Consider the following 25,089-nt stretch of genomic DNA (forward strand, 5'->3'; position numbering starts at 1 on the left):
GAATCTTTCAGCTTGTGGACTGGCTCTGTGACCTTCATAACAAGAAGATGGTAGATGTTTGAAACATGTAAAAGTAATTCTTCTGCCATAAACTGAGGGAAAATATACAATGGCTCCTAGATATGTTTGTAAATTCTGTAGTGTAGCTGTGAGAAACTATACCCATGACCTTGAGAAGATACACACATGCCTTCTCACATGTGTCAGATGCTTCCTTCTTTTTGGGATGGGGGTTCTTGGAAATAAAGAACAGAATGAGAACTCAAATGAGAGTACTGGGGTCTTCTCCTTAGGCTCTCCCTAGGTGGCTCTGCAGGGCTGGGCAAGGTGGTACTTTCTTATCTTATGCCTTTCCAAAGTAACAGCCACCATCTGTGCAGCCACACAGCTAGTTTCTAAGATGAGTTGACTTTCTAGTCCCTGAGAATTAAAGTAGTGCTAGGATAAGAGAGAGAAAGCAAGGATCATTTGCCTAATCTTAGCCATACTTGGGCTGCAAAAATCTAGTAGACCAGAAGATGGCAGCAAATACTATGAACTCAAACTCTTGACAGCCATCTAGCAGTCATCTGGATTTGTGTAACTCAGAGATGGCTGCCTGCCCGATCTGACAAAGGAAGATTGGGTGAGCAGTGATCCTGTCAATAAGCGGGGAAGAGGAGTTTGTTATTTGCCAATGCATTAAGGAATCCTTTGGATGGAAGACCAAAAGAAGACCAAAGGAAGAACCCAGGTGGTCTCAGCAGGTGATGATAGTCCTTTGGGCAAATGGGAGGCAATTCCCCAGTCAAGCTGCCTAGCCTCTTGGTGAGGCTGCTGCTCAAAGGGCTAAGCCCTAAGAATGGGGTCCAACTTCTGAAAATCTCCTGAGGCGTCTAGGCAAAATGCAGAGCCTTCAGAGACCATGACTGTCCTGTTAAAAAAAGAAGGAGGGGGGAGGGGACAGAAAAAGGAACTTGCTGACTACAAGAGACGGGACTGAAGGAGTGGTTTAGAATTACTTTCTACTGCCATCTGCAGCAAAAATACTCTGATCCTGCCTGCCAGAGTGAAAGACCCCTAAAGTCCCCTTTTTTCCCCTGAATTTTAATATTTCCCAAATCTTCACCTCTCCAACTTATAAGACACAGCACAGTCCTGGACATTAAAATCTTTGTACAGCTTCAAACACTTGTATATGCTAAACCAGGGCTGGCTCTAGACATTTTGACGCCTTAGGCAAAGTCATATTCTGGGAGCCCCTATGGTTTAGCTCATCTTCCAATTCTGTTAGGAGTTTCAAAAAGGCACCCTCTTGTTTCTTTTTTTGTTTGTTTGAGTTTCTGAGCTTTATACTTATAATTTTCAGCCCTGGGCGTTTTTCTTCTTTTCTCTGACATTTTCATCCTATTTACTGTGAATCACAGTAAATCATTTTAATTTCATCCTATTTACTGTGAATCACAGTAAATCATTTAATTACATCAGCACCTATTGTTGTCATATGGCAACAATTCTGCAAAATTATATTTAACCCTCAAGTGGGAGTGCTAGCACCCAGAGTGCACCAGTACCGCTTATAACTTCAATAAGCTGATAGTCATGCAACTCACTCACTCAGTACCTTCCTGTCAGACCTTTGTCTTGCTTCAGTAATATTATCAGCTTCCTGAGGTCCATAGCTATAATAATAATTTCTTTTTCGTGACTTGCAACATCTGGTTAGTTTGCTATTCCCTACCACTTGACCAACTCTGTGGGTGTTTTCAAAAAGCATAGAAAGAAAAAATTCTAAAACCGTGAACAAAGATGATCAGATGTCATACTCATATTGTGTATTTTGGAAGTCTTTTCAATATTGGCATCCGATTAAATTTGCCTAGAACCAGCCCTGACTAAGCCAAGCTCCTGCTATCAGATCACGTGGTGGGGTCTAAGCACTGCCTTGCTGCAGTGTTGAAATAAAAGTATGTAGAGTAGGAGTAAAACGTGCCATGTAGTACTTTGCTTCTTGAGGCAAAATGCCTGCCTTTGGCCCGGGCATCAAATTATTCACTAATGTATTAACCCCAAAGAGAGAATTTTCCCTCCACAAATAAATCTGCTACTTGAGGGGGAGGTTCTTATGTTCACCCATAACAGACGAAATCATAGCCAACTCAGAATGGGTGTAACAGCTGAAAAATGGAATGCCTTTAAACAATAACCCATCCCTTCGGATTGGCTGCTTTGAAGTACAGCAGCTGGGATTTCTTCCCTACAGTATTACCATAGTCCTTTTTTCCCCCCTTGTTTTCTTGTTTGTTTGTTTTGCTTTGTTTTTGCTGTCTTTTCTTGGGAGCAGTAGAGCTTCTTTCCAGTTGAGCTGATGATATGCACTTAGCTGGTCTTGGCTGATCTTGAAAAGCTAAGAAGGGTTGGATCTGCTTGGTACTTAGATGGGCGTCTATCCAGAAATGCTGCTGCTGTATGACAGGGAAATAAAGAACAAAGCTCAGCCCTGGAAGAAGGAATGGAAATCCAGTTCTGTATTGTTGCCAAGAAGACCATGTGAACATTCCACGAAATCATCAGGGGTTGAGCTCAGTTTGAAAGGATTTATACTTTTATCTATTGGGCTGGACGGATAGGAAATGCATACTTGTTTTTATGTATATATGAAAGAGTGACTGGTATACTCAGATGCGGGATCAATTCGTTTTATAAATATTTGCAGATGATTAATTGAAATCCATACTTATTCACTTAATACTAGATGCACACACGGATAAATATGTTGCATGCACACATTTTATAGAGGGGGAAGAATTCTGAGGATTGGTTTCAGCTGGAGTTGGGGAAGCTGGGTATTGCACAGGATTTTTTGTCTACATGTATATATGTGTCTCCTTTTGTGGGAGGTGGATGCCTTACATTCAGGGTTAATGCCCTTTATGGTAAATACAATAATATCACTATCTGGTTAGCAGAAGCCCCCTGCCTAAGTCAAGCTTTTTTTTTTTTTTGGTTCGTATTCTAAGAAATGGAGTTGGGAGCAGTTGCCGGTAAGCGCGAAAAACCGCTCGCGCCCGGAAGGGCGCGAAGCAATGGAAACCCTGCCTCCTGCGCTCGCCAGCTGGGCTCTGCCCTAGGAAGGAGGCTCTGGCAAACCACTTCCGAAACAATGGCCTTGAAAACTGCAAGGACTCGTCCAAGCAGTCACTGCAGAGTCGGTAACGACTGAGCGCAGATTTAAAAAAAAAAAAAAAATTCTAAGAAATCCGACGCAGCTGCAGAAAAGGGACGATAACCTTGCAAGCAAAGAAGGCCATTTCTCGGTCAAACAGCTGTGTGCAATTTAGAGGACCACTGGAATTGGGCTGCGAGAGTCTGTGGGGAATAATTGCAGCAAACTAGCCTTCCCCAAACTGCGGCCTTCCAGATGTGTTGGAATCAGGCTAGGAATTTGGGGTCTCGTATTCTGACAAATCTGAGGTCGTCAGATTGAAAAAGGTTGCAGTAAGTTGTCTTTCGCTCCTTTGTTGCAACCGAGCTGTATTGGGATGTTCTGACCACGTTTTACAGTTTACCGATGTTTTCATTAATAAAGAGAGGCCTGAGTTTTAAAAAACTCGCATTGCTCTCTTTTCTAATACTTTCCGATCATTCAGGCAAAAAACAGCTGCTTTGACCATTAAACTGTTTTAATGTTGCTTTACAGACGCTTTCGCCCCCAGGAGGAAAAAAAAAAGCATCCAAGAAGCCAGGGAATTTCGTTTCCCAGCAATCGGACCGTCACCCTCAACGCGCGCCTTTGAGTGCTTTCTCTTTAATCACAGATAATGAGGAGAGCTGCACTCCTGAAAGGCTGCCACTGCGCAGGCGCAGAGTTGATTTTTAGGGAGGGGGCAGCGAGCGGTTGCGCGAGGTCCTGGTCATCGGCGCCTCCTCCGTTTTCTGCCTTTTCCTCCAGCCGGAGCGCCCCGCCTCAGATGCCGTTGCCGCCGCCCCTCCTCCCCTTCCTCCTCCTACAGGCGCGTGTCTGACGGGCCGTCGGAACCGGCTGGAAGGGAGGGCCGGATGGATGGATCCCCGCGTAGCCTGGATCCAGCCCGAGCAGAAAGGCCCCGCCAATGCGCTCTGGATGCAGATCTGGGAGACCTCGCAGGGCCGGACCGGCGGCGGGTCGTCGTCGTCGTCGTCGTCCTCCTCCTCTCCGTCCTCGTCGTCTTCGCCTGCCTTCCCGCCGACGGCCGCCACCCGTTACTCCTTCTGCCGGTTTAGCACGGCGGCGGCGCCTCAGCCGCCCTGCTCCGAGGCCGCCGTCGCTGCTGGAGGGGCCCTGTCGTCTCCGCAGCTGATCTCCAAGCCGGCTGCCCTGCGCCTTCTCCCTGCCCAGAGCGCGGAAAGGCGGGCGCCGCGCCTGCTGCTCCTACAGAAGTCCCCCTCGGCGTCGTCGTCCCTCTCGTCCTCGTCCTCCTCGGCGGAGTCTGGCGCTGACAGTCCCGGTGGTGGCCCTTTCTCCTCGCCGTCCTGCGTCCGGGCCGGACCTGGGCCACCGCCGCCGGCCTCTTGCAAAATCTTGGCAGGCGCCGCTGAAGCGAATCCAGTGAAGCAAGGAGAGCTGGAGGAGGAAGGAGGAGGGCAAGGCCCGCGGGCCTCCGGCGTGGCCGTTGCCGCCCCCTCTCCCCATCACCATTACTACCACCACCACCACCATCAGTACCACCCGGGGCGCAGGAAACGGGAGAACAAGGCCAGCACGTATGGGATGAACTATCTACTCTCTGGCGGCTGTGTCGGTATCGTCCGCAAAGGGACCGCCCTCGCCGGCGAAAGCAGCCCCTGCTCTCCAGCGCAGCCCGGGTGCAACCTTGCTCTAGGCACGCCTTGGAAAAGCAGGCAGTATAGCTCAGGCATACAAGGGTGAGTATCGGGTTTTTGTAACCTGCGCGTGCTGTATGCATTAACCTTTTGGCATTCCAGTTGCCCCATCAGTGCTATCATTTTTGGAACTAGGTGGACAGTCAAATTAGATGTGGTCAGAGAAATAGGAGAATGGGCTTTCTTCAGTGAAATGCAGGTGTGAAGGCTCATTTTGCATTGGAACAGTGGGGGTTGTGGTAGAGAGAGAGCTAGTCTTTCTCCATGGGTTGTTCCCCTTACAGTATCTAAATGGCTCCCCAAGCTGCTGTTTGTCCTATGGGTAAATACTAGTTTGCAATATGATGGGGAAATACTTCTGGAGGGATAATTTGAGCAGCTGGTGAAGCCAGGAAGAGGTTGACTCAATCCATTATACTTCTCAATTCAAGATTCTATTCAGAATGCATATGAAATTCTTATATGCATACTTAATATGAGGCCTAAAATGGTTAAAATCAGTGGTGGCTTTTTCAAGTAAAATATAAACGAGGTATTGCTTTTCCTTGAAACCTGTATTCAGGAATAATGTTTTTCACATATATTTTAAGTGTAATGGCTAAGACACTTTTTAAGTATACTAGGTAGTGAAATGGGCTTTTGAAAGTTTTTGAATTAGAAAATTCAGTATGGGTGAAAAGCAAAATACACAATGCCCTCATTGGAGTGTGATCCAAAGCATACTTGAATTATTATTATTCATTATTATTGTTACATTTAAACAAAACCAAATAAATAGTTTGTGCTACTTCTGTGAGTGTAATCATAAAAACTCAGATTGATATATTTGTTATTTATTTAAGAAGTTCATGTGGCAGCCCAGCTTGCACAGATGCAATTCTGTGTGGCAAACATCAATTTAAAAAAAGCAGAAATTCAGATACAATTAAAATTCCAACTATAGATAGGATCTTCTATTACCCTACCCCCAACATACAAGAAAACCAAATTTTTAATGCCTTTCTAAAAGCCAGCAGAGTTGGGATCAAACATATGTTGGAGGAAAGAAGATCATTACAGAGGGTAGGTGCTGCAGTGGGAAAGACACACCTCTTATGCTCCATCAGGTGCCTCAGGGAAGGAACCTGAAGTGAGCCCATCCTATTAGAACATGTGGGACAGGAAAAAACAATCAGAGAAAGGATATCCTGCAGATAACCCAGTCCCCTGTGCCATGTAGAGCATTATAGGTGATTACCAGTAACTTTCATTGAACCCAGAAGCCTAATGGGAGCTAGAGCAGTTAAGTGGCTGTACCAAGGTGCACCCACGTGTACCTGTGTTGCTTCATTGTGGAGCAGTTGTAGCTTCTGGATGGTTTACAAGGGCAGCTCCATGTAGAGTGCATTTGTAGTTGTCTAATTGGGCAGTGACTAAAATATGAATGACCACGAACAGAACTTCCCAAATCAGGAATGATGCAATTGTACGCAAGACAAAGTTGTATGAAGGCCCTCCTGGCCGCAGCTGCTGCTACCTGCTATGTGAGTCCAGAAGAACCCCCAAATTACATGCAGTTTTAAATGGGGAAGTGTAACCCCTCCCCTGGCCCAAAGATGGAAGATCTCCGCTTCTAGAATTGGGGGCCCATAGCCACCTGCCTTGCTAGGGTTGAGCCGAAGCCTGTTCTTCCCCATCCAGGAACCTACAACCTCCAGGCACTGGGCCAAAACCCTGACAAATGTTTGGTGGGCCAAGAGCAGAGTTACACAATTGAGTATCAAGATAATGATGAGACAGTACTCCATGATGATAGATTACCTCCCCCAGTGGGTTTGTGTAAATTTTAAATAAAAATGGGGAAAGAGTGGAGCCATTAGGCACCCACAATACAGGGGACTTGGGCTAGACCACTTTCCTCCAACACCATCCTGCTGGTGTTTCAAAGACCTGACTCTTTGCCCATGTCTTCGGTGAGGGTGATTGGAACCCCCTTGGATTGTGTGGGTTTGTTTCTTTTTCATTCTGTATGGTTCTTGTCCTCTTTGCCATCTTTTATTTTATTTTTGTCTCTTATTGCATTTTTTCTTGTTTTTAATGCTTTTACTTGTTAGCCATCTGGAGTTGTTCGGAGTTGGCAGGTATACAAATTTAATAAAAATCTATAATCAGCCTAGAGGAACGAAGAGTACAGGTAGTCCTCAATTAACGACTGGATTAGAAACTCCATTGCTAAGTGATGTGGTCATAAAGTGCGACATCACATGACTGTGCCGACTTATGATGGCAGTTGCAGTCATTAAGTGAATCCCATGCAGTTGTTAAGCACAACATCACTTGATCACCATTTGCGTCCTCCTACTGGCTTCCCCATTGATTTTGTTTGTCAGAAGCTGCAGTGAAGGTTGCAAATGTTGATTGTGTAACCATGGGACCCTACAATCATTGTAATTGTGAGCTGGTTGCCAAGCATTCGAGTGGTGATCACATGACTGCAGGGAAGCTGTAATGGCAACAACTTCAAGGACCGGCCTTAAGTCTCCTTGTTCAGTGCTGTCATAACGTCAAAGGGTCACTGAATGAATGATGGTTAATGGAGGACTACCTGTAGTATCACATTTGATTAGAATACTGCATTCAATATTGTTTCAAACAAAATAATAACTTCTCAAAATTTACATGCAACAGCATGTTTTTCTCTTGAATTGATTTTAATATGCTTAAAAGAATTTGCCATGTTTTCCAGGCATCCATTTCAACACTAGAAGTAATTGGAACTCTACCAGTTTTACTGTCACTATCTATAAAATCACTTGCATTACTTAATTCTGTTTAAGATAGTATCCATTCTTACGCAAAACTACTTGAACCATATTTTTTCCCAAAAAGATGGTGTTGTCACAGTCCATATAGTCGGAGTTCACCAGATTGACAGTGCTTGTGACTGATTCTCTAGAAGCAAGTCACTATGAAATATAAAATAGAGTGGTGGTGCTTTCATATGCTTGCCTCTTCATCTTTTTGTTTCAGCTGAACTGAATATTCTTCATTTTACTAGAATCTACTGTTAGATTGCTTAAGAACTTTAGTGTGTCTTCTACCATATACAAGGAGGCAGATGCTTTAGTACAATTTAGTGGGCTTTTTGCATTTAATAGTTTTGTGTTTAATATTTTTAATTTTTAAAAGTAATATGCCCTAATAGTGCAGTAAAAATAAACATACAGTAATATTTGAAAACTATCTTGAAAAAGATAGCAAGCCATATACAGACAGCTAATACATTGAAATAGTAGAAGACCATCTCAGAAAATATTAATCCTAACAAATTGTTCAGCTAACATTCTGGAATATTACTGTCTTAACTTTCTGTATGTTGCTTTTATTATATTGTTTCAGGACTGTTTCTTAGTGTTACCAAGTATTTCTTGATTCTTGTGGCATTGTTAGCATAATCTTGCCTGCAATGTTTATAAATAGCTCTTTCCTTCCTGGCTTCATTATAATGATGGGCCACATTAACTTTTAATGGTTAGGTATTATTTGACACTTTCAAAGTAATCAAAAGCACTGAAAGCTAAATTGCCATAAAATATATCCAAGTTCTTCAGCTTAATTTTTTAAAATAGTACTGCTCTGTGTGTTTGCTAAAAGTAAGGGAAAAAATAATGTCTGGGATGGAATGTTTTTTGTTTGGTTTGATTTGACTTGTAATCAGGTAAATTATTGCTTTATTTTTAGATTTGAATTATGCTTGACCATGTATGGTTTATTTTCTCCTATTACCTAGAAATTGTAAATATCCTAGTGATAATTATCTCAAAACTATTATTATTTCTATTACTGCATACAGTATACTTATAAGAGCCAGTGTGATGTGGTTAAGATGCTGGACTAGGAGCCAGAGAGACCCAGATTCTAGTCCTCTCTTGGGCACAGAAGCTGGCTGGATGTCTGGGCCAGTCACAGACTCTCAGCCCTAGACATGGGAGTGGGGGTTGAAAGACAAATGTCACTTTACCCTAATAAATTATATGAACTATTTTTTAAGCAGCTTACTGTTAATTAGTTAGTGAAAGATAGCTTTAAATGAGGGGTTTTCATGCATTTTCACCATCAGCTCACTTAAAATTCCCTCAGGTCCAGAACAGAGTCATTAAGAGTCAGTGGCATACAAGTTTAATAAAATAATAGTCTAGTATAAAGCCTGCAGTCAGTTAAGTATACATTTTGCCAGAATTGATTAGCTAAATTGTCAAAGACTCTCCCTAAAGTGTAAGATAAGCCTGTGCTTGTGGTTTGTTTATAAGTTCCCAAGGGTTTCCAACTATTTTGACAGTATAACATCAAACTATATTGCTTTTTCCCCCTTCATGCTCAGAAATGAATGGAGAAAGTTTATTTAAGTCTGGAATTTGTTACATTCACAGATGGTGATAGCAGTCCGATAGTAGCAAACACAATTGACTACTCATTACAGTACTGTAATAACAATTGGGATCTGCAATCAGATATTGTAATGTATCAAAAAGTGTGTGCTCCAAAGATCCATTTACAGTGGTACCTCAGTTCACGAACTTAATTCGTTCCACGATTCTGGTCGCAACCCGAATTGGTTGCGACCCGAATCAAATTTCCCCATAAGGTTCAATGTAAATAAGGTTAATCTGTTCTGAACCATATGTATTTTTTTTAACCACAAAAATATGAAACAAAGTACAGTACAGTATAGTATGAAGAGAGAACACTAACCTTGTTTGAGGTGACACCAAAAAGCTTCACAGCAAGTGTCTGTCTGCGACCGCAATCTCACCTAGAGGAAGCCACGACCACATGTCAGAGCAGGGAAGATGGCCATGGGTTGTGTTCGTCACCCGATGCGGAGTTCACGAATGGAAGCAAAAATTTGCGAACACTGCTGTTCGCGAGCCGAATTGTTCGTGAACACAAGCGTTCGTGAACCGAGGTATTACTGTATCTTACAGCAGAATCCTGGAAAAAGGGGGCAAGAAAGAACAGAATAAGGATACTATTTTTTACACTTGCAAATATTTCTGTTATGCTATATGGTGTTAAAAACCATCTAGCACAGAAACTATTTTTTATTACTTTTAGAGTGGAAAAGAAGAGATAGAAAGTTTTCATTTAACTTTTTGTTTCCTTCTGAAATAATTCTATATAGTGCAGAGGTTTTTTTTAAAACCTCATAGCCCATACCCTCAACTTTAATAATCCATCATGTAATTAATTATTATGTATTTGTAAAAATCTTATTAAAATAAAGCAAAGATATTACAGTAAAACAGAACTAATAACCCATACAATATGAAATTTTTAGAACTAAACGCTGTTTCAAAAAGTTATAATTCTAAACAGGCCCATGATAGTGTGATGGAATGGAATTATGAAGGCCAGGCTCAGGGAGATAAGCATTTTCTTAGTTCACCGAAAGAGCGTGGGAACTACAAGAGGATGAGGCTGGCACCTCCCTGAGGAATTCACGGTGTTTTGGCTGGCTGGCTTGAGAGCTGGGGTTTGAGTTTGGGAAGATTCTTGCTAGAGGTTGTAGCTAATAAACATAGCTGAACTGATTTTGCATTGTCTCTTGGAGTTCCTTGGGCTAAACCTGACATCAATCTTCCCAGACTCAAACCCCAGCTCCCAAGCCAGCCAGCCAGCCAGCCAGCCAGCCAGCCACAACACTGAATTCCTCAGGGAGGTGCCAGCCTCATCCTCTTGTAGTTCCCATGCTCTTTCGGTGAACTAAGAAAACGCTTATCTCCCTGAGCCTGGCCTTCATAATTCCATTCCATCACAGATAGCAGTCAAACTCTATTAAAAGAGACAATGACTTAAGTGCAGCCAAAAGCATTAAAATAAATTTTAGTTGACTGAATAATCTAGGTTCAGCACCTAATATAACTAGGGTAGGAAAGGGATTCCATAATCAGAGCACCTATATCAAGAACATCTTCTCTCAAATTACTGTTTTACATTATATCACTTTCCTGAAAAGGCCAAGAGAAATGTACATTAACAATGCACAGTAAAACAGTGTGCCTTAAAAACAATTTGATATAAACTACAAGCAGTAAAATAAACTTCTATAAAGCAATACAGTAAAATACTGGAGTTCAGCAGCCACCTATCAGGCCAGTTAAGACTGACTCAATGCTATGACCAGACTTGAACCCAGGAAATACTTTCCCAAGAATGTTCTGAACACGCACAGCCATTATCTCCTAAAGCATCTTCCCTAAGAAGGTGATAATCAGTTGCTGTGATAAACAAATGTATTGGGTTAAGTCATAAAGCTTACAGCCAATTAGTGGGGATCATATATTTGGATGGGTAGGTGTATGTTTTCTTACGCACAAAGCAGGAATGTCACCAATATGTATTTGCAAGCATTTGCATTTAACTGTGCATTCATAACTAGTAAATAAATGTATTGGTAGTACCAACCATATTCCTCATGCTCATGAAAATTGATGCCCTTGAAAGTGAATCCACCAGGCAAATTACTGTATTGTATGATTCCTCTTTGGACATATAACTCAAATCTGAATGTGATATCCCAAGTCTATAATTAATTTGCTAAAGTAGCTATCTCATATTTTATCTGAGGCCTAGATGCTTATTGATTGCCAGTGCAAACCACTGTTATTAACAGATTTATAAATAAAATATATTGTTAGTTCAACATAGTGCTGCTACCTTTCCAAAGTATATTCTTGGTGCACCATACTGAGATATTTAGTTGAAAAAATTTCAGTAACACCAATACTTAATGCTAACTTCCTTAATGGCTGTTTGCTTACCATAATTCACCAAAGTGTTTATATCCCATTCAGTTTGTATATTTTACTATCTACATGCAAGCTGTTTTCTTAGAAAATGGGTAACCATCATAGTTTTTTTCATAGATGTTTTTGTCCACGGATATTAAGTTTTATGTTCTAGCTTTTTTATATCCATTAAAAACTGTGTATGGGGAATTGGACAGCATTCAAGAAGAAGTTGGTTAGAACACTGAGTGGAAATTTTCTTGGTTGCTGAAAATGGAATTCTCAGGAAATCATTAACTCCACCTCCACTAGCTAGAAAAGCAAGCCTCCTGTCTCATGGTGGAAGCCCTCTCCCTTTAGTCTTGTGTTCTGCCTTCTAAACAAAAAAATGACTTTCCATCAGCTCCATCTCAGAAGCTGAGAATAAAGAAGAGGGAGGGCTCTCTTGCTCTATAAAAGCACCTTTGAGAAACTATGCATACCTATGTTGATAGGTGTGACAGCAGGAGGCAGCAATTGAGAAGGCCACAAGAGGCCAGGAAAGTTGCCTAGGGGATGAGTTAAGTTCAGGGGAAGAATCAGATCAGGCCTCCGGAGGCAGAAGAGGCAAGCAGTGGCACCAGATTTGAGCCTACTTGTGATGGAGGAGGACTGAAGGCTGTTCAGAAGTCTTTTCCCCAGCTTCATTGGACAGGGCACCATATGATGCCAACTGCATTAATCCTATAGCAGCCTAGAAGAATCTCCTCCCCTGTGTTGGTAGGGAAGAAGTGCCAGCAAAGAGCCCGGTTGCCCCGTAATCAGCCTTCTCCCTAGCCAGTCACTGCTAGGCTAGACAACAGAGGAGGTATTAGGGCCAGTGACTTCTAGAACAAGGCATCAGGAGATGCCAACAGTGGCAATGTTTCAGAATTCCACTCTTGGATAGAGTGGTGTGGTAGCACCCTATCACCCAAAGCCTCAGTGGGAGCAAACCTGCCTAATCTTCCTTTATTCTACCAACAGGATGGAAGCAAAAGAGCCAGAGGATGCTGAATATAGAGATATGTAAAGGGGTGAACAGCCCTGAGAGAAGGAGGCCCAAGTTGGCCTAATGATGCCAGGATGGCAGCTTTAGAATTTAGGAGTGGGGATAAGTTTCATCTGGGCCCTAGCTATCCATGCAAAGCGTAAGAGATTGGGGAAGGCCTGAATTGGTCTTCATGTCCAGCATGAAGGCTCAGGAACTAGAAAGTAGGGATACATTTTGGTTAGGCCCTGGCTACTTGTACAAGATATAGGAGCCCAAGCCCTATCATCCTTTTCCAAGAACAGAATTGTAAGTGACTCTAAACAATGGTGGGAGACCCCCCCTAACTTTGCTCATAAAGACCTATCAACTTTCATTTCCAGAACCCCAACTAGCGAGCCCCGTTCATCCTTACAGGTAGGCTCGACCTATGTCCATACGTTCAGCGACTGTTTGAAGTTACAGTGGTGCTGAAAAAATGGACTTACAACTAGTCTCCAAAGTTATGGCCACTGTAATGCCCCTGCAGTCATGTGATCAAAATTCAGGCGCTTGGCAGCCTGTCTGCACTTACAATCATAGAGGTGCTAGAACTCCACCCATCTATCTTGCCCCCCATTTCTGCCCTTTTGGCCGCCCTGCACCCTGCCTTGTGAGGCAGCAAGCAGCCCCAGAATTGTGCAGCTCTGGGGCTGCTTGCCATGCTGCAGCTCTGGGGCTGCAAGAAGCCCCTGAGGCGCAGTGTGAAGCCACAGCCACCCCGGAAACATCAGCTACCCACAAGCATTCATTCTCCCAGTTGCCTTCTCTCCCAGTTCCCCACACCAGCCTTTTGCCTCTAGACACCATGGTAGAAGCAGAAGTGCCTCGCTGCTTTTGTTGTCTCCTTTTCAGACCTAGCTTCTCCAGTGAACATTTCCTATATGTGGCTCTCTCAGCCTTTGGAAAGCTGTGCAGTCTTGGGGAAACTGCACTTTCTGAAGGCTTTCCAAAGACTCACTCACTCTGATGATGTTACCTAGTTGGGTAATGAAATGTCTGCAAGCAAGCAACCAAGCTCAGAGAACACCAAGGACTCCACAGCAAAATTCATAACAGATCTCTTTATGGATTGCCTACTGTTAGTATTAGAAGTGTTGGAACAGTGGACCTATGGCTCAGAGATTGGCAGATAGATGACCAATTGAAAGCCAGCTTGGGGAAGAAGCTGCTCAAAGAGGCAGTCAGATAGGAAGAAATCCTTGCTTATAGTTCTGAGGAAGGAGGAAAGCAGATAGATGTCCTGCAACTTGTTTTCATATCAAAGATTGAAGCCTCTACCTTCTTTTGGATAGGAAATAGACAAGGAAACACATGCTTGGGCTCTCAGACTCAACAAAGCACCCGTTGCTAAAAATGGTAAAGACCAAGGAAAATGCTCTTCAGCATGATGCTATTATTCCCAAGGGGTCATTCAGCTGCAGAAATTTTGGCACACCTGTCAGACCAAATGAGTGTTAGTGCCCAGCCAGAATATGCAATAGAGTTCATATGAATGAACATAACACATACCAAAACCAAAAGATATTTTCTCCAAGAACATCTCATGACAAATTGCATACCTCAAATGTCTTTATCATGTTTTTTTACGCTGCTGAAGAATAATAGATATTGGAGAGCCATCCTTAACTTTGGGTCCTAGAATAATCTTGTCAGGCATTGAAATTTTTAAAATGGAGATTTATTTATCAGTCAGTCAGTCAATCAATCATATTTATATAGCTGCCCATCTCACACAAGGTGACTCTGAGCGGCGTACAACAATTAAATTGAGATACTGATGGGTTTGTCAGAGGCTTACCTAAAGATCTCAGTCAGAACCTCCTACTTGTGGTTTCACAGGTTGCATACAAGAGCACTCTGTTTCAGTTCAGAGTATCCATTTTCAGGCTGGCACAGTCACCCAGTGTATTCATCAAAGTAATGGTAGCTCTTCTGGCCCATTTAAGAACACAGGTGTCCACATTTATATGTTGAATGCACTCTGAATCCAGGAAAGAAATGTTAGTATGCAGAAGGTCAACACTTATGAAGCTGGCAAGGTTACAGAGTAAGATGATTGCAGCACTGGACTTGGTCCCATGTGCCTGCCATGCTGCAGAGCTCCATAGTGGCCCCCTCTCATATTTCAGAATCAGATTACCAGCTGAACCCAGTTGCATATAACAGTGCCAAGCAAGGTAATCCAATCCCTGCATTAGTAGGGCCATAGTAGTCCCAGACAGCTTGGCAGAGGGAATGCCAGTCAGATCTGATCAGGAACCAGATGACCAAATATAATCTAAGGTGATGGGGAGCACACTTCCAAAGTAGGTCAGGACTTGTAGTGGATCATTTTTCCATTACAAGTCAACAGTGTTGATCAACAAACTAGAGCGGAGGAAAGGGAAAATGTGTCTGACATCTGCAGGATTTCTCAAGAATATGGGGATGCCTCTATATTGACTTGTTTGTGACAGCAGACAATAGGCAGGTGAAATGCTGCTTCTCTCAATTTCAAGACAATAGAACTGAGGAGATCAATGCTCTGATGGTACCATAGGTGAAAGGACAACTCATGACTTATACAGTGCTACCCAAGGTGCCATAGAAAATAAGCTGTTCACAGTATGGATAATTCTAGTCAAGCCATTCTGGACCAGGAGGCCCTGTTTCTCTCTTCTAAAGGAGATGAGAGAGGAAACTTTATAGCACTTCATGAAATGTTCAGACATCCTATCTCACGTTCTGGTATTGTACTGAAATTCAGAGTAGCAATAGCTAGGCACCTGAAAATTTAACGAAGCAAGCCTGAACCTGGATTCCTCAGGTTCAGCAGTGGAGACCAGCTTGGTCTCAGGGCCATGTTCTGTTAGTTGGTTTGGTACACCTTTGAATGATGATGCAAAAGACAGAAATCTTTGGCATTGACAACAGAGGTCCCTGAATTATTGGACTTTCTGTAGGAAGAGTTGGAGAGAGGGCTTGCAACTATCAGACTGCAGATGCAGACAGCTGCTTAGACTCAACTGTGTGGAACAAACAAATAGCACCTCCTTCAGACCTTCATGTTAATGAATTGCTTAGGGATGCATTTCTGTCATCCTCAGCGATCCACCATTTACTACATTGTACTCATCATTGGTACAGTATTCAAATTCTTAATTTTCCCTCAAACTCATTAGACAAAACCCCACTAACTTTCTTAAGTTTGCTTTTAGTAGCCCTAATCTCAGCTTGGAGGGATGGGAGATGGAATGCTCTCAGTTGGTGGGAGGTTATACATGTTCCGCTAGGACAAGGTTTCTTGTCCATATCCCTGCTTCATGCCTAAAGTGAAGTACCTAATTTCATTGAGCACAATAAGTTTTCCAACTTATTGATTCAAGGTAGATGAGCTCAGGCTGTTAGGATCTAACACACAATGTACATTACAGTGCTGTAGAAGCATGAAAGGCTGATAATTTGTCTCTTACATACAAGGTAGCAATGGAAATTTATTTTCCTCTCCACAGTTAACAGTGGGAAAATGTCCTGTTCTGGTCTTTTCAGCCAGCAAAACACTGCTCCCTTCCTGTGTCTCAGCTCTGCAAGGAGCAATTATGTTAGCAGGCTTAATGCAGAAGGACAGTTAATAGAAATTAGTGTGGGACAGAGCCACCTATCTTTAAAAACAATTCAAAAATAGATGAATTCCCCTCCTCAGATCCAGATTTAGCTGCACTGGTCACAAAGAATTATATAAACTCTTCCACCTTGGAAATACTGTTGAAGTATCTCCCTTTTTCTGCCTGCTCAATTTCTGGTGACCAAGGTCAATTGAACTTACTGTGGAGTACCTTACTGGTCACAGAAAGATGAACCATATTTAGGAGAGGAAGTAGATTAAGGGAGTATCCAAGTAGCAAGATGTGAACGACTTTACTGCACTATGCTGACTGTAATATGTTGTTCTTCCATTCCCATGTATCTTACCAGTTACAAGTGGAATACATGATAAAGGAAGAGTTGAACCACACACAGTTGAAGTCAGTACACACAACTGAAGGGAGGGGTTTTCCTCCATGGAACAGGAAGAAGTCTTAAGCCCCGCCTTCTAGCTACATGAGGTGGAGTTAACCTTTTTTCGGTTGGGTCCATCTTCTGGTGATCAAAAAGGTACTTCACAGTAAGTCCAACTACTGTTCCACACTTTAAATGTTTTGCAGGTTCCATGTGTAAATTTAATTTATCTTTTATGTAGCTTAGTTTGTGTGGGTTTACCAAGAAATACAAAGAAAACGAAAGGATTCTCTACACTATACAACACTAGGGAGACCCAGATTCTATTCTATCCTTGTCCGTAGAAGCTACTGGGTGACTTTGTACCAGTCAGTCTCTTTCAGCCCATCCTATCTCACAGATGGTTATTGTGGGAAAAACAATGGGAGGAGAGGCCACTATGTTCACTGCTTTATGCTCCTGAACAAAAAGGTGGGATATAAATTTAAATAATTATAATAATAACTATGATGATGGAGATTGATGGATGAATAACATGGACAGATACTTCTGAGCATATATGTAAGGTGATCTCAAGTATTTATTTTTATTTTATTTATTTATCGTATTTATATAGCCGCCCATCTCACATAAAGTGACTCTGGGTGGCATACAACAATTAAGTATGCTACTCAGAAGCAAATTTCAGTAAATCAATGGTACCTGTTAGTAAGTTATGTTTAGGATTCTGTAGCATTCTGTGTAGTAGAAATTAGAGTTACAGGAATTGTTATGATTAAATGAGCTACATGTGAGTGAAGAGAAATATTGCTTGTGTGAGACAAAATATGGAAATCTTAGGCTTGATTATGTTTTAGTATGTTATGTCAGTACTGTAGAAAAAAATTGGTACTTAAGATTCTTTATAATCCTTTTATTGTTAAACTTCTAGAAAAATATGTTTGGAAATTGAATCCTAGAATAATTGTGAAACTAGAATTGAAATGTTTTACTTGGAAATCCAGATTATCATCCACAGTCACCAACAGATTAGCTCATTTGGTTCTCTTTCTGCTGCTATTGACTTTTTTATTCTTCCTGTAGGCTCCATGAAGAAATAATTGATTTTTATGACTTTATGTCCCCGTGTCCGGAAGAAGCAGTTATGAGACGAGAAGTTGTGAAAAGAATAGAAACTGTCATCAAAGATCTTTGGCCTACAGCTGATGTAAGTTTACCTCAAGTTGGTATTCTGTGCTCCATTTTAATTTAATTTTGATCCCACATGTTTTTAATTTTTAATTTTAGACATTTCTAGGAATTAATTCAACACAGATACTTTTCTTTTCCAGGTTCAGATATTTGGAAGTTTTAGTACAGGGCTTTATCTGCCAACAAGGTGAGTCCTGCAATTTTTTACTAATACTGTTGGTTCTAATATTATGTAACAGTAGTGAAAGGGATACATGGCACCTTACAAAAATTGAGATGCATATTACCAATTATCAATACAGGAAAAGGAGGGAAATTGAACAGCAATAAAACACAGAGAAGAAAGAAGGCAATTATTGCATTTACATTAACTTACGGTTATTGCAATATTGTATCTTTTTAATATCTCTTTAAAATTGGCATAGCTGAAGACGTCTTATTTAACCCTGGTTTAATATTAACTAAGTATTGATTCTTCAGGTTTAGCTGCAAACCTGAAAAATCTGTTAAATTGTTCAACGTATTAGAGTATTGTATCTCTAGATATGCTAGCATTTCTAATTTACCATATTTTGTACAATAGTGTGAACCTATAGAACATTAATATTTTTCTACAACTTTCGGATACAAAAAAACTATGAACAATTAACTCAGATATGAAAGAACTTCTAAATTAAACTTTATTTTTTAAAAACAGAAATATCAGTATTAGCTCTTGTGGATGTTTGTTTTAGGCTGAGGCTCTGAGGTAATGATTTTGCAACGTATTAACCTCTATATCTGCCTTCCCCAGCCTTGTGCCCTCCAGATACATTGGAATAGGACTCCTAACAACCCAAATGTCTGGGAAATGAGGAAATTATAGTCCCATGTGACTAAAGAACAACACGTTGAGAAAGGCTACTGCATAGATTACACTATTAAAATTCTGATTTGGAATGAATAACCAGCAAGCATTGGATTAAGCATTGTTAAATAGATGAGGTAGTGTATATGGACTGTACAAGCCATTAGAAAGAGGTGTTTTGCAACATACATTAGTGTTACCAAAGCATCAGTCTTCCAATTGTTAAAGCATTGTTGATCTGCATGTAGATACAGCTGAAGACAGCTTCTGAAGCAGCTTACAAGCTTTACAAAAGACTTGGCTGCTTTGATAATTCAGAGAGATACTTTGTATGTATTAATAGGTTCTGAACTATCTTTTTAAAATTATGTTATTTGCCTGCTTTTCAAAGAACTATTGTATAATGCCTAAGCTTCTAATAAACTTTGGCTGTGTTTTATATCTATAGTGATATTGATTTAGTAGTCTTTGGAAAATGGGAGAGCCCACCTCTACAGCAGCTAGAACAAGCGCTAAGGAAACACAACGTGGCTGAGCCATATTCAATTAAAGTACTTGACAAAGCTACCGTAAGTAATTTAAAGCAAGTTATCCTCACAAGTTATTGAGGGAAAGTTACATTATCAGCCATGTTTATTTTTTACTTTGGTTCACTGTTTGCTTGTTTACATTGCGTTTTTGCCAGTTTCCCCAACTGCAGTTTAATACTGTAATGTGTATTGTGTGTGAAAATATTCTTCCCAGTTGCCTTCAGTTTTCCTGTCTTCCTTATTTGTTGGCATTAGATGTAAATTAACTCATCTCATTTGTTTTCAAACCATTTGAACATTTGGCCTGACAAAGAATGCCTAGAATTGATTACTTAATATTTAAAATGTGCATTTTGAGTTCTTAATGCTTGCTGAATAATTGTATATGTGATAAATCTTTATTTTGAAACACATTTTGGACACTGTTGTCCTTTTGTATTTGTCGTTTTAAACCTGAATTAAAGTCCTGGTAACATCGCTGATAGATGATGTGACCAGCTTTGCTGGTGTTGACATTTGAAGATTTCTCTTCGCACATGTTAAGCTGTCTTTAGCTTGTGAGTCATAACTTCTTTTGCATAGGTCGAAACTTCATTAAAGCATCTAGTCTGCATGCTGCCTCTATTTTATTGTACCCGTACAGCTTCACTTCTTCCTTTATTAACGTGTCATTTTCCTCTCAAGTAAGAGAGCAAAAGTAACATTTCCCTTTTGCTTTAAATCTCTGATATTATCAGTAGACTTCAGAGCTTCAGTATGTTACTTGAATTCTACGTAAACAGATACACATGCTGTTTTTAGACCAGTACATTGCTGTAAATGAGATAGAGTTTAACAACCTAAACTTAAATGCACTTGGAAGTATATGCCATTGATGTGAATAGATCTGTGAACATTCCATGCCCAAGATACCAAATCTCTGGTTTTATTTTAAGAAACCTTTTTAGATTTGCTGCTATAAGCAGATGGCTCTCTGGTCCTGCTATTACACTGGAGACAATAACCAAAAATGCATTTACTGGAAGAAAATCTTGCAGGGCATGAACCCTGGCTGCCACAGGAAAAAAGTTCTCCCTCTACTTCTTACCTATTACATCTCAGTGGTGTAGGATCCTGAATTAAACTATCCTATCAAGAGGTGAATAACAATAGGCTTGTGCACAAAAAAACTATTCTTTGGATTATTAAGTTCTGAATTATTTGGCTTTTAAAGAAACAATCAGCATTTTCAAATTTAGTTCAGAAATGGACTGGAAATCTGTGCAAATGAAATTTCAGTTGAATCACGTGCTCTGCAAAATTAGATCAGATTAGAACATTTGAAGTAAATGAAAGCAAAATGTTTTCTAACACTTTTTGAAGGCATGCCCAAGCATGTTATGCTAGAAAATAGTCCAAGTAAATGATTGCTGTAGCCTTTTCTAGAAAGGGGTGCAGGTAGTATCCATCTTAGCTGAGCAGAAACATAGGAACAACTGCTTCTTGGCCATCTAGTAAATAATAGATACAATTTAAATCTTAAGAATTTTTTCATGGCTTGATAATAATGACTTCATCACCTTTGCCAAGATGAGTTCATAATGCAGTCTGCATTATGAAATAGTACTTCATTGTTTTCAACACTGCACAAGAGCCTGTGACTCTTTTCTTCTTTTAAAGTGCCAGTGACTCTTCCATATTAAAGAAATGGCAACAAAGGTTAAATGAGTAGTTGCCACTGGCAGTGACATATCTTGTAATATGTATACAGTGTTAAGTAATGGAGGCTGCATACTATAATGGAACCCACCATATTAGGATCATAATAGACATTTAAGTTAGCAAGATCTCTTGGCATCTGCAACACTAGTATGAGAGAATGAAGGAATACTAACGTGCATATTTATTGAATTTGTATACCACCAACTCCTACCAGACTCAAGGCAGTTCACAACATAACATGCAAGGTAATAAAAAAAACACCCATGGTACAAAATTTATAATATATAAACATAATAACAATAAAAAGCAACAACAATAAATGAGTTATAAAAAGAGTTTTATAACATTTATTATAACAAAACAATAAAAACAGTTATTCAGTGGCAAACAATCATTCCATAAATGCCCATCTTATGGGTAGCTATACCTGAATAGTTAGTTAAAAGGATGAATTAGATTTATGTTTACATTACATCTTATATTAGCTGTGGGTTAACAAATGTAAAATGTGCTGTCTAGAAGAATTGGATATTTTAAATGATTTAAAACAATAATTACTAACTGCAAATGTCATATTAATTATTGATGTCCACTGAATGATTGGTTTTACTACTTTTGCAGGTACCAATAATTAAACTTACAGACCAGGCAACAGAGGTGAAAGTTGATATTAGTTTTAATGTAGAAACTGGTGTGAAGGCAGCTCGACTTATCAAAGACTACATGCAGGTATAGTAGGCAGAACAAAAAAATTGATATGTCTTGATCTTTGTACTGCTTTTAGAACTGAAATTTGAAAATTGCAAAATATTGTTAACAGATTGTGGGCTGTTTTATTTATATCTATGTTAAATGCCATCTGGAATATCAGAGAGCAGATACTGATGGATTATATACTTCATGATCCTTTTAGAAAATATCTTTAAGAACTCTCTGAAATACTTCCCCACATTTGCTCATATTCTGCAGAATTTTTAGCTATATATTTGGAAATAGAACATTCAGATCGAATATAAAATGTAGTAATGCAATCAAACATTTTAGACTCTTTCTTTAGACATAATGGGCATCTTAAAATTTTCTTGGCTGAAGTTTTGATAACCACATTTTAAGCCCTAAATTTGTGGCACCAAAAGAGTGTACAGGATCCTGAGAAATTATATGGCATGTGTTGTGCAGGTTTTGTGAGATTTCTTTGCTTTCTATCAGACCTATTGCATCCAATTCCAAGCTGTCAAAATAATTGGCATGATTAACCCTCTCTAAAGTTTCTCCAGTCCGTAAATCCTGGGTAAAGTATCAACATGATGACAAAAGTAGCAGAATTTATGGCAGACGTCTCTTTGTACTATTTGTATAAAGCTTTTGAAATTGTGGCTACAAGAGCCTATGGCTCAAGCATAGCTGTTGATCCTTCAGATGCTCATGTCCTAGTCCTTGATACATTATCAAGAGACTCATGAGAAGCAAACCAGGTTGAAAAGCAGAGTACATTCAGATATATTCTAGGACTATAGATTGGTAACTGCTGGAAGCAGTTCATCAGAATTACTCAGTCAAATTGAGTTTCATACAAAGTGTTCCTAGTTGTTTTCCACATCCTGGAATCCAGACAAATACTGTGACTGAAGTCTTACTTAGGCTTGCTCTCCTAGGAAAATATGGGATTGGAAAAATGGAAATATGTCTTTTTGCATTTAACAGCACATGTGGCTATAACAAAGAATCTAGCTCTATGTGCAGTTGCTTTCACATGAACTAGAATCCTCTACTCTTAGCGTTCCAGCTCTTGTGGAACCATTCATATATAAATTGGTAACATGCATGAGAAACAAAAAAAAAAAAGATGATTTTCTTTTTCCAGGAAAGCAGACAAGGTAATTAGCTTAACATGTATTGGTGAAAGTCCCATTTTTCTAGTTTAGGTCCAGAGTGCAACAGTAGCCCATATTGGCTTAGGTTTTAGGCAATCATTAAACTAAGAGCAATTAGCCTAGCTTGGCAAGCATGCAAAAAAATATCCATCACACCAATATTATGACAGACAGTGTGACTATCAAAGATCAGTCAGTATCAGTATATGGTTAGGTTTACACATCGAGGTAAGCCAAAATCAAACAAACTACATTATGGTTTCTTGCAGTGTATGAACCCTGCTGTGGTTTGTAGTTAGCATTATTTATGAACCAGTAATTCAGGCTTATTCAATAAACTCTGCTTAAAAATAATACCTTAGCAAGATTGTGAATCCAGCCTGTGTTTGTCAGTACATTTATTAGATGTTGTAACTCAAAATTTGTGCTCCTGCTACTGAAGCTAATACAGGTAGTCCTTGCTTAGCAACCAGAATTGGGACCAGCAACTGTGTCACTAAGCCCCACAGTTGCTGAGCGAAAAATCACGTGACTGCAATGAGCTTATGACCTTATTTCCCCTTTGGGCGTTAAGCAAAGCACTGTGGTCACTAAGCAAAAAATCACATGACCACAACTTACAGTTTTACTTCTGCCTTCTCTGTTGTGACTCTGCTTGTCACAAAGCAGTTGCAAAGCACATGAATGGCAATCACATGAATGTAGGAGACTGACAGTTGTAAATGCAAGGATTGATCATAAAGGTTTTTTTTTACATCATCATAACTTCGAATCATTGCTAAATGAGGCAGTTGGTAAGCGAGGACTACCTGTAAATCTAGGAGCTCTATATTCAAAAAAATATATATACAGAAATATATGTACTTATATTTATTTGCGTATTAATGAACAGAGATAATTATTTGCTTAGATGTTCTTATAAGAATAGTTGTTCAGTCATAGATTATTTTGTAAGTCACACCTGCTTAACTGTAATATGTGCTGCCTTTTTTCTTCTGCTTGGGTTTTGAGAAGTGATCTTACTTCATGTTAATGTTCAGTTTGAAAGCAAGTTCCTGCTGTTAGAATAAACAGAATAAATTTTCTGTGTCTACAGTTTGTGTATGTATAAAAGTTTGCTTGCCATTTAGTGATCTTGTTCAAGCAGTATAAGATTAAGAACATTTTCATATGTTCACAGTGGTGCCTTGATTTTTTTATCTTGTGCTTATTTTTTCTTTTATGTCTTTGTACCATATAGTTATGTGACATGATATTTGTAGCAACTGCTTTAATATTTGTATTTTTGGTATTAATAGTTTATTAAATTTTAATGAGTGAAACCATTGCCCATTCTTATAAGGAAAAATATGTAGATAATAAACATTTGTTATTTTATTTGCCCAACTGTTGTTGTATCTGGTATATTATTTTGGAATGAGTTCCTTTGTATTCTTGGTAAATAATCTTAAGCACAATTGTTTCTGTATAGAACTGACTGTGTTTTTCATTTGCAGAAATACTCATTGCTGCCTTACTTGATTTTAGTATTAAAGCAGTTCCTTCTTCAGAGGGATTTGAATGAGGTTTTTACTGGTGGAATTAGCTCCTACAGCTTAATTTTAATGGCAATTAGCTTCTTACAGGTATGTTGTTTTCCATAAGTATCATTTTAAAAAAGCCATGTGTAAGGATATTTGCTGTTTTCTTTATTTATGTGACTTTTTGAGAAATAAAAACTTGTTATTCTGTAAAACGTCATCACAAATCTTCTAAGAATACAGATAGAGTTTGTGGAGTACTGTAATGTCTTCTTTAACACTAATTAAATTTTCACTTAAATGCTTGTTTTGGTTGGCCGATATATTTTATATAAATAAGTGAATCTAATTTATTACATTGGACTATCTGTAATTATTTGATGATTGATTGTGGCATGTCATTCTTTAAAGAGTCCTCTGTCTTTTATTTATAACAGAAATGGACAACTTTCTAGGGCCCAAGAGCTGCATTTGGTTTGACTGAGAGTTTCAGTTTGCTGTCATAAACTCTTAGCAGCTGTGGCAGTATTGTCATAGTGGACCAGTTTAATGAAAGCATATAAAATATTAAATATATGAATACCCATCAAAACATGGCAAAAGGTATACTTTTTGAAACAGCTCTTAAGCTGTTTAAGTTAGGGACAAATATCTTAAATAGCATCACAGTAGATTTCATGAAGAGAAGACTGTACAAGCTATAAAAGGATATGGATGGGTTGATTTGTTATTCATGTTCCAATATTTTAGAATACTTTAAAATTCTGTAATGATTAAACTGATGTAAG

General features: G+C 39.7%; 1 protein-coding gene across 2 annotated transcripts in view; it reads left to right on the forward strand.

The window, feature by feature from the left end:
* The first annotated feature begins 3,853 nt into the window (after window positions 1-3,853).
* Window positions 3,854-25,089, forward strand: part of TENT4A (terminal nucleotidyltransferase 4A) — a 36,988-nt gene continuing 15,752 nt past the window's right edge. For both annotated transcript variants that reach the window (XM_015889213.3, XM_088131373.1), the window contains exons 1-6: window positions 3,854-4,884; window positions 17,722-17,845; window positions 17,970-18,016; window positions 19,125-19,245; window positions 21,529-21,636; window positions 24,278-24,406. In XM_015889213.3, coding sequence (XP_015744699.2) covers window positions 4,043-4,884; window positions 17,722-17,845; window positions 17,970-18,016; window positions 19,125-19,245; window positions 21,529-21,636; window positions 24,278-24,406 — 1,371 coding nt within the window. In that variant the 5' untranslated portion in view covers window positions 3,854-4,042. The remainder of the gene's footprint in view (window positions 4,885-17,721; window positions 17,846-17,969; window positions 18,017-19,124; window positions 19,246-21,528; window positions 21,637-24,277; window positions 24,407-25,089) is intronic.

The sequence above is a fragment of the Python bivittatus genome, unplaced genomic scaffold, assembly GCF_059951505.1.
Source record: "Python bivittatus isolate LINGU-HERP-01145 unplaced genomic scaffold, Pbiv_v1 ctg000960_np1212, whole genome shotgun sequence".
Classification (NCBI taxonomy): Eukaryota; Metazoa; Chordata; class Lepidosauria; order Squamata; family Pythonidae; genus Python; species Python bivittatus.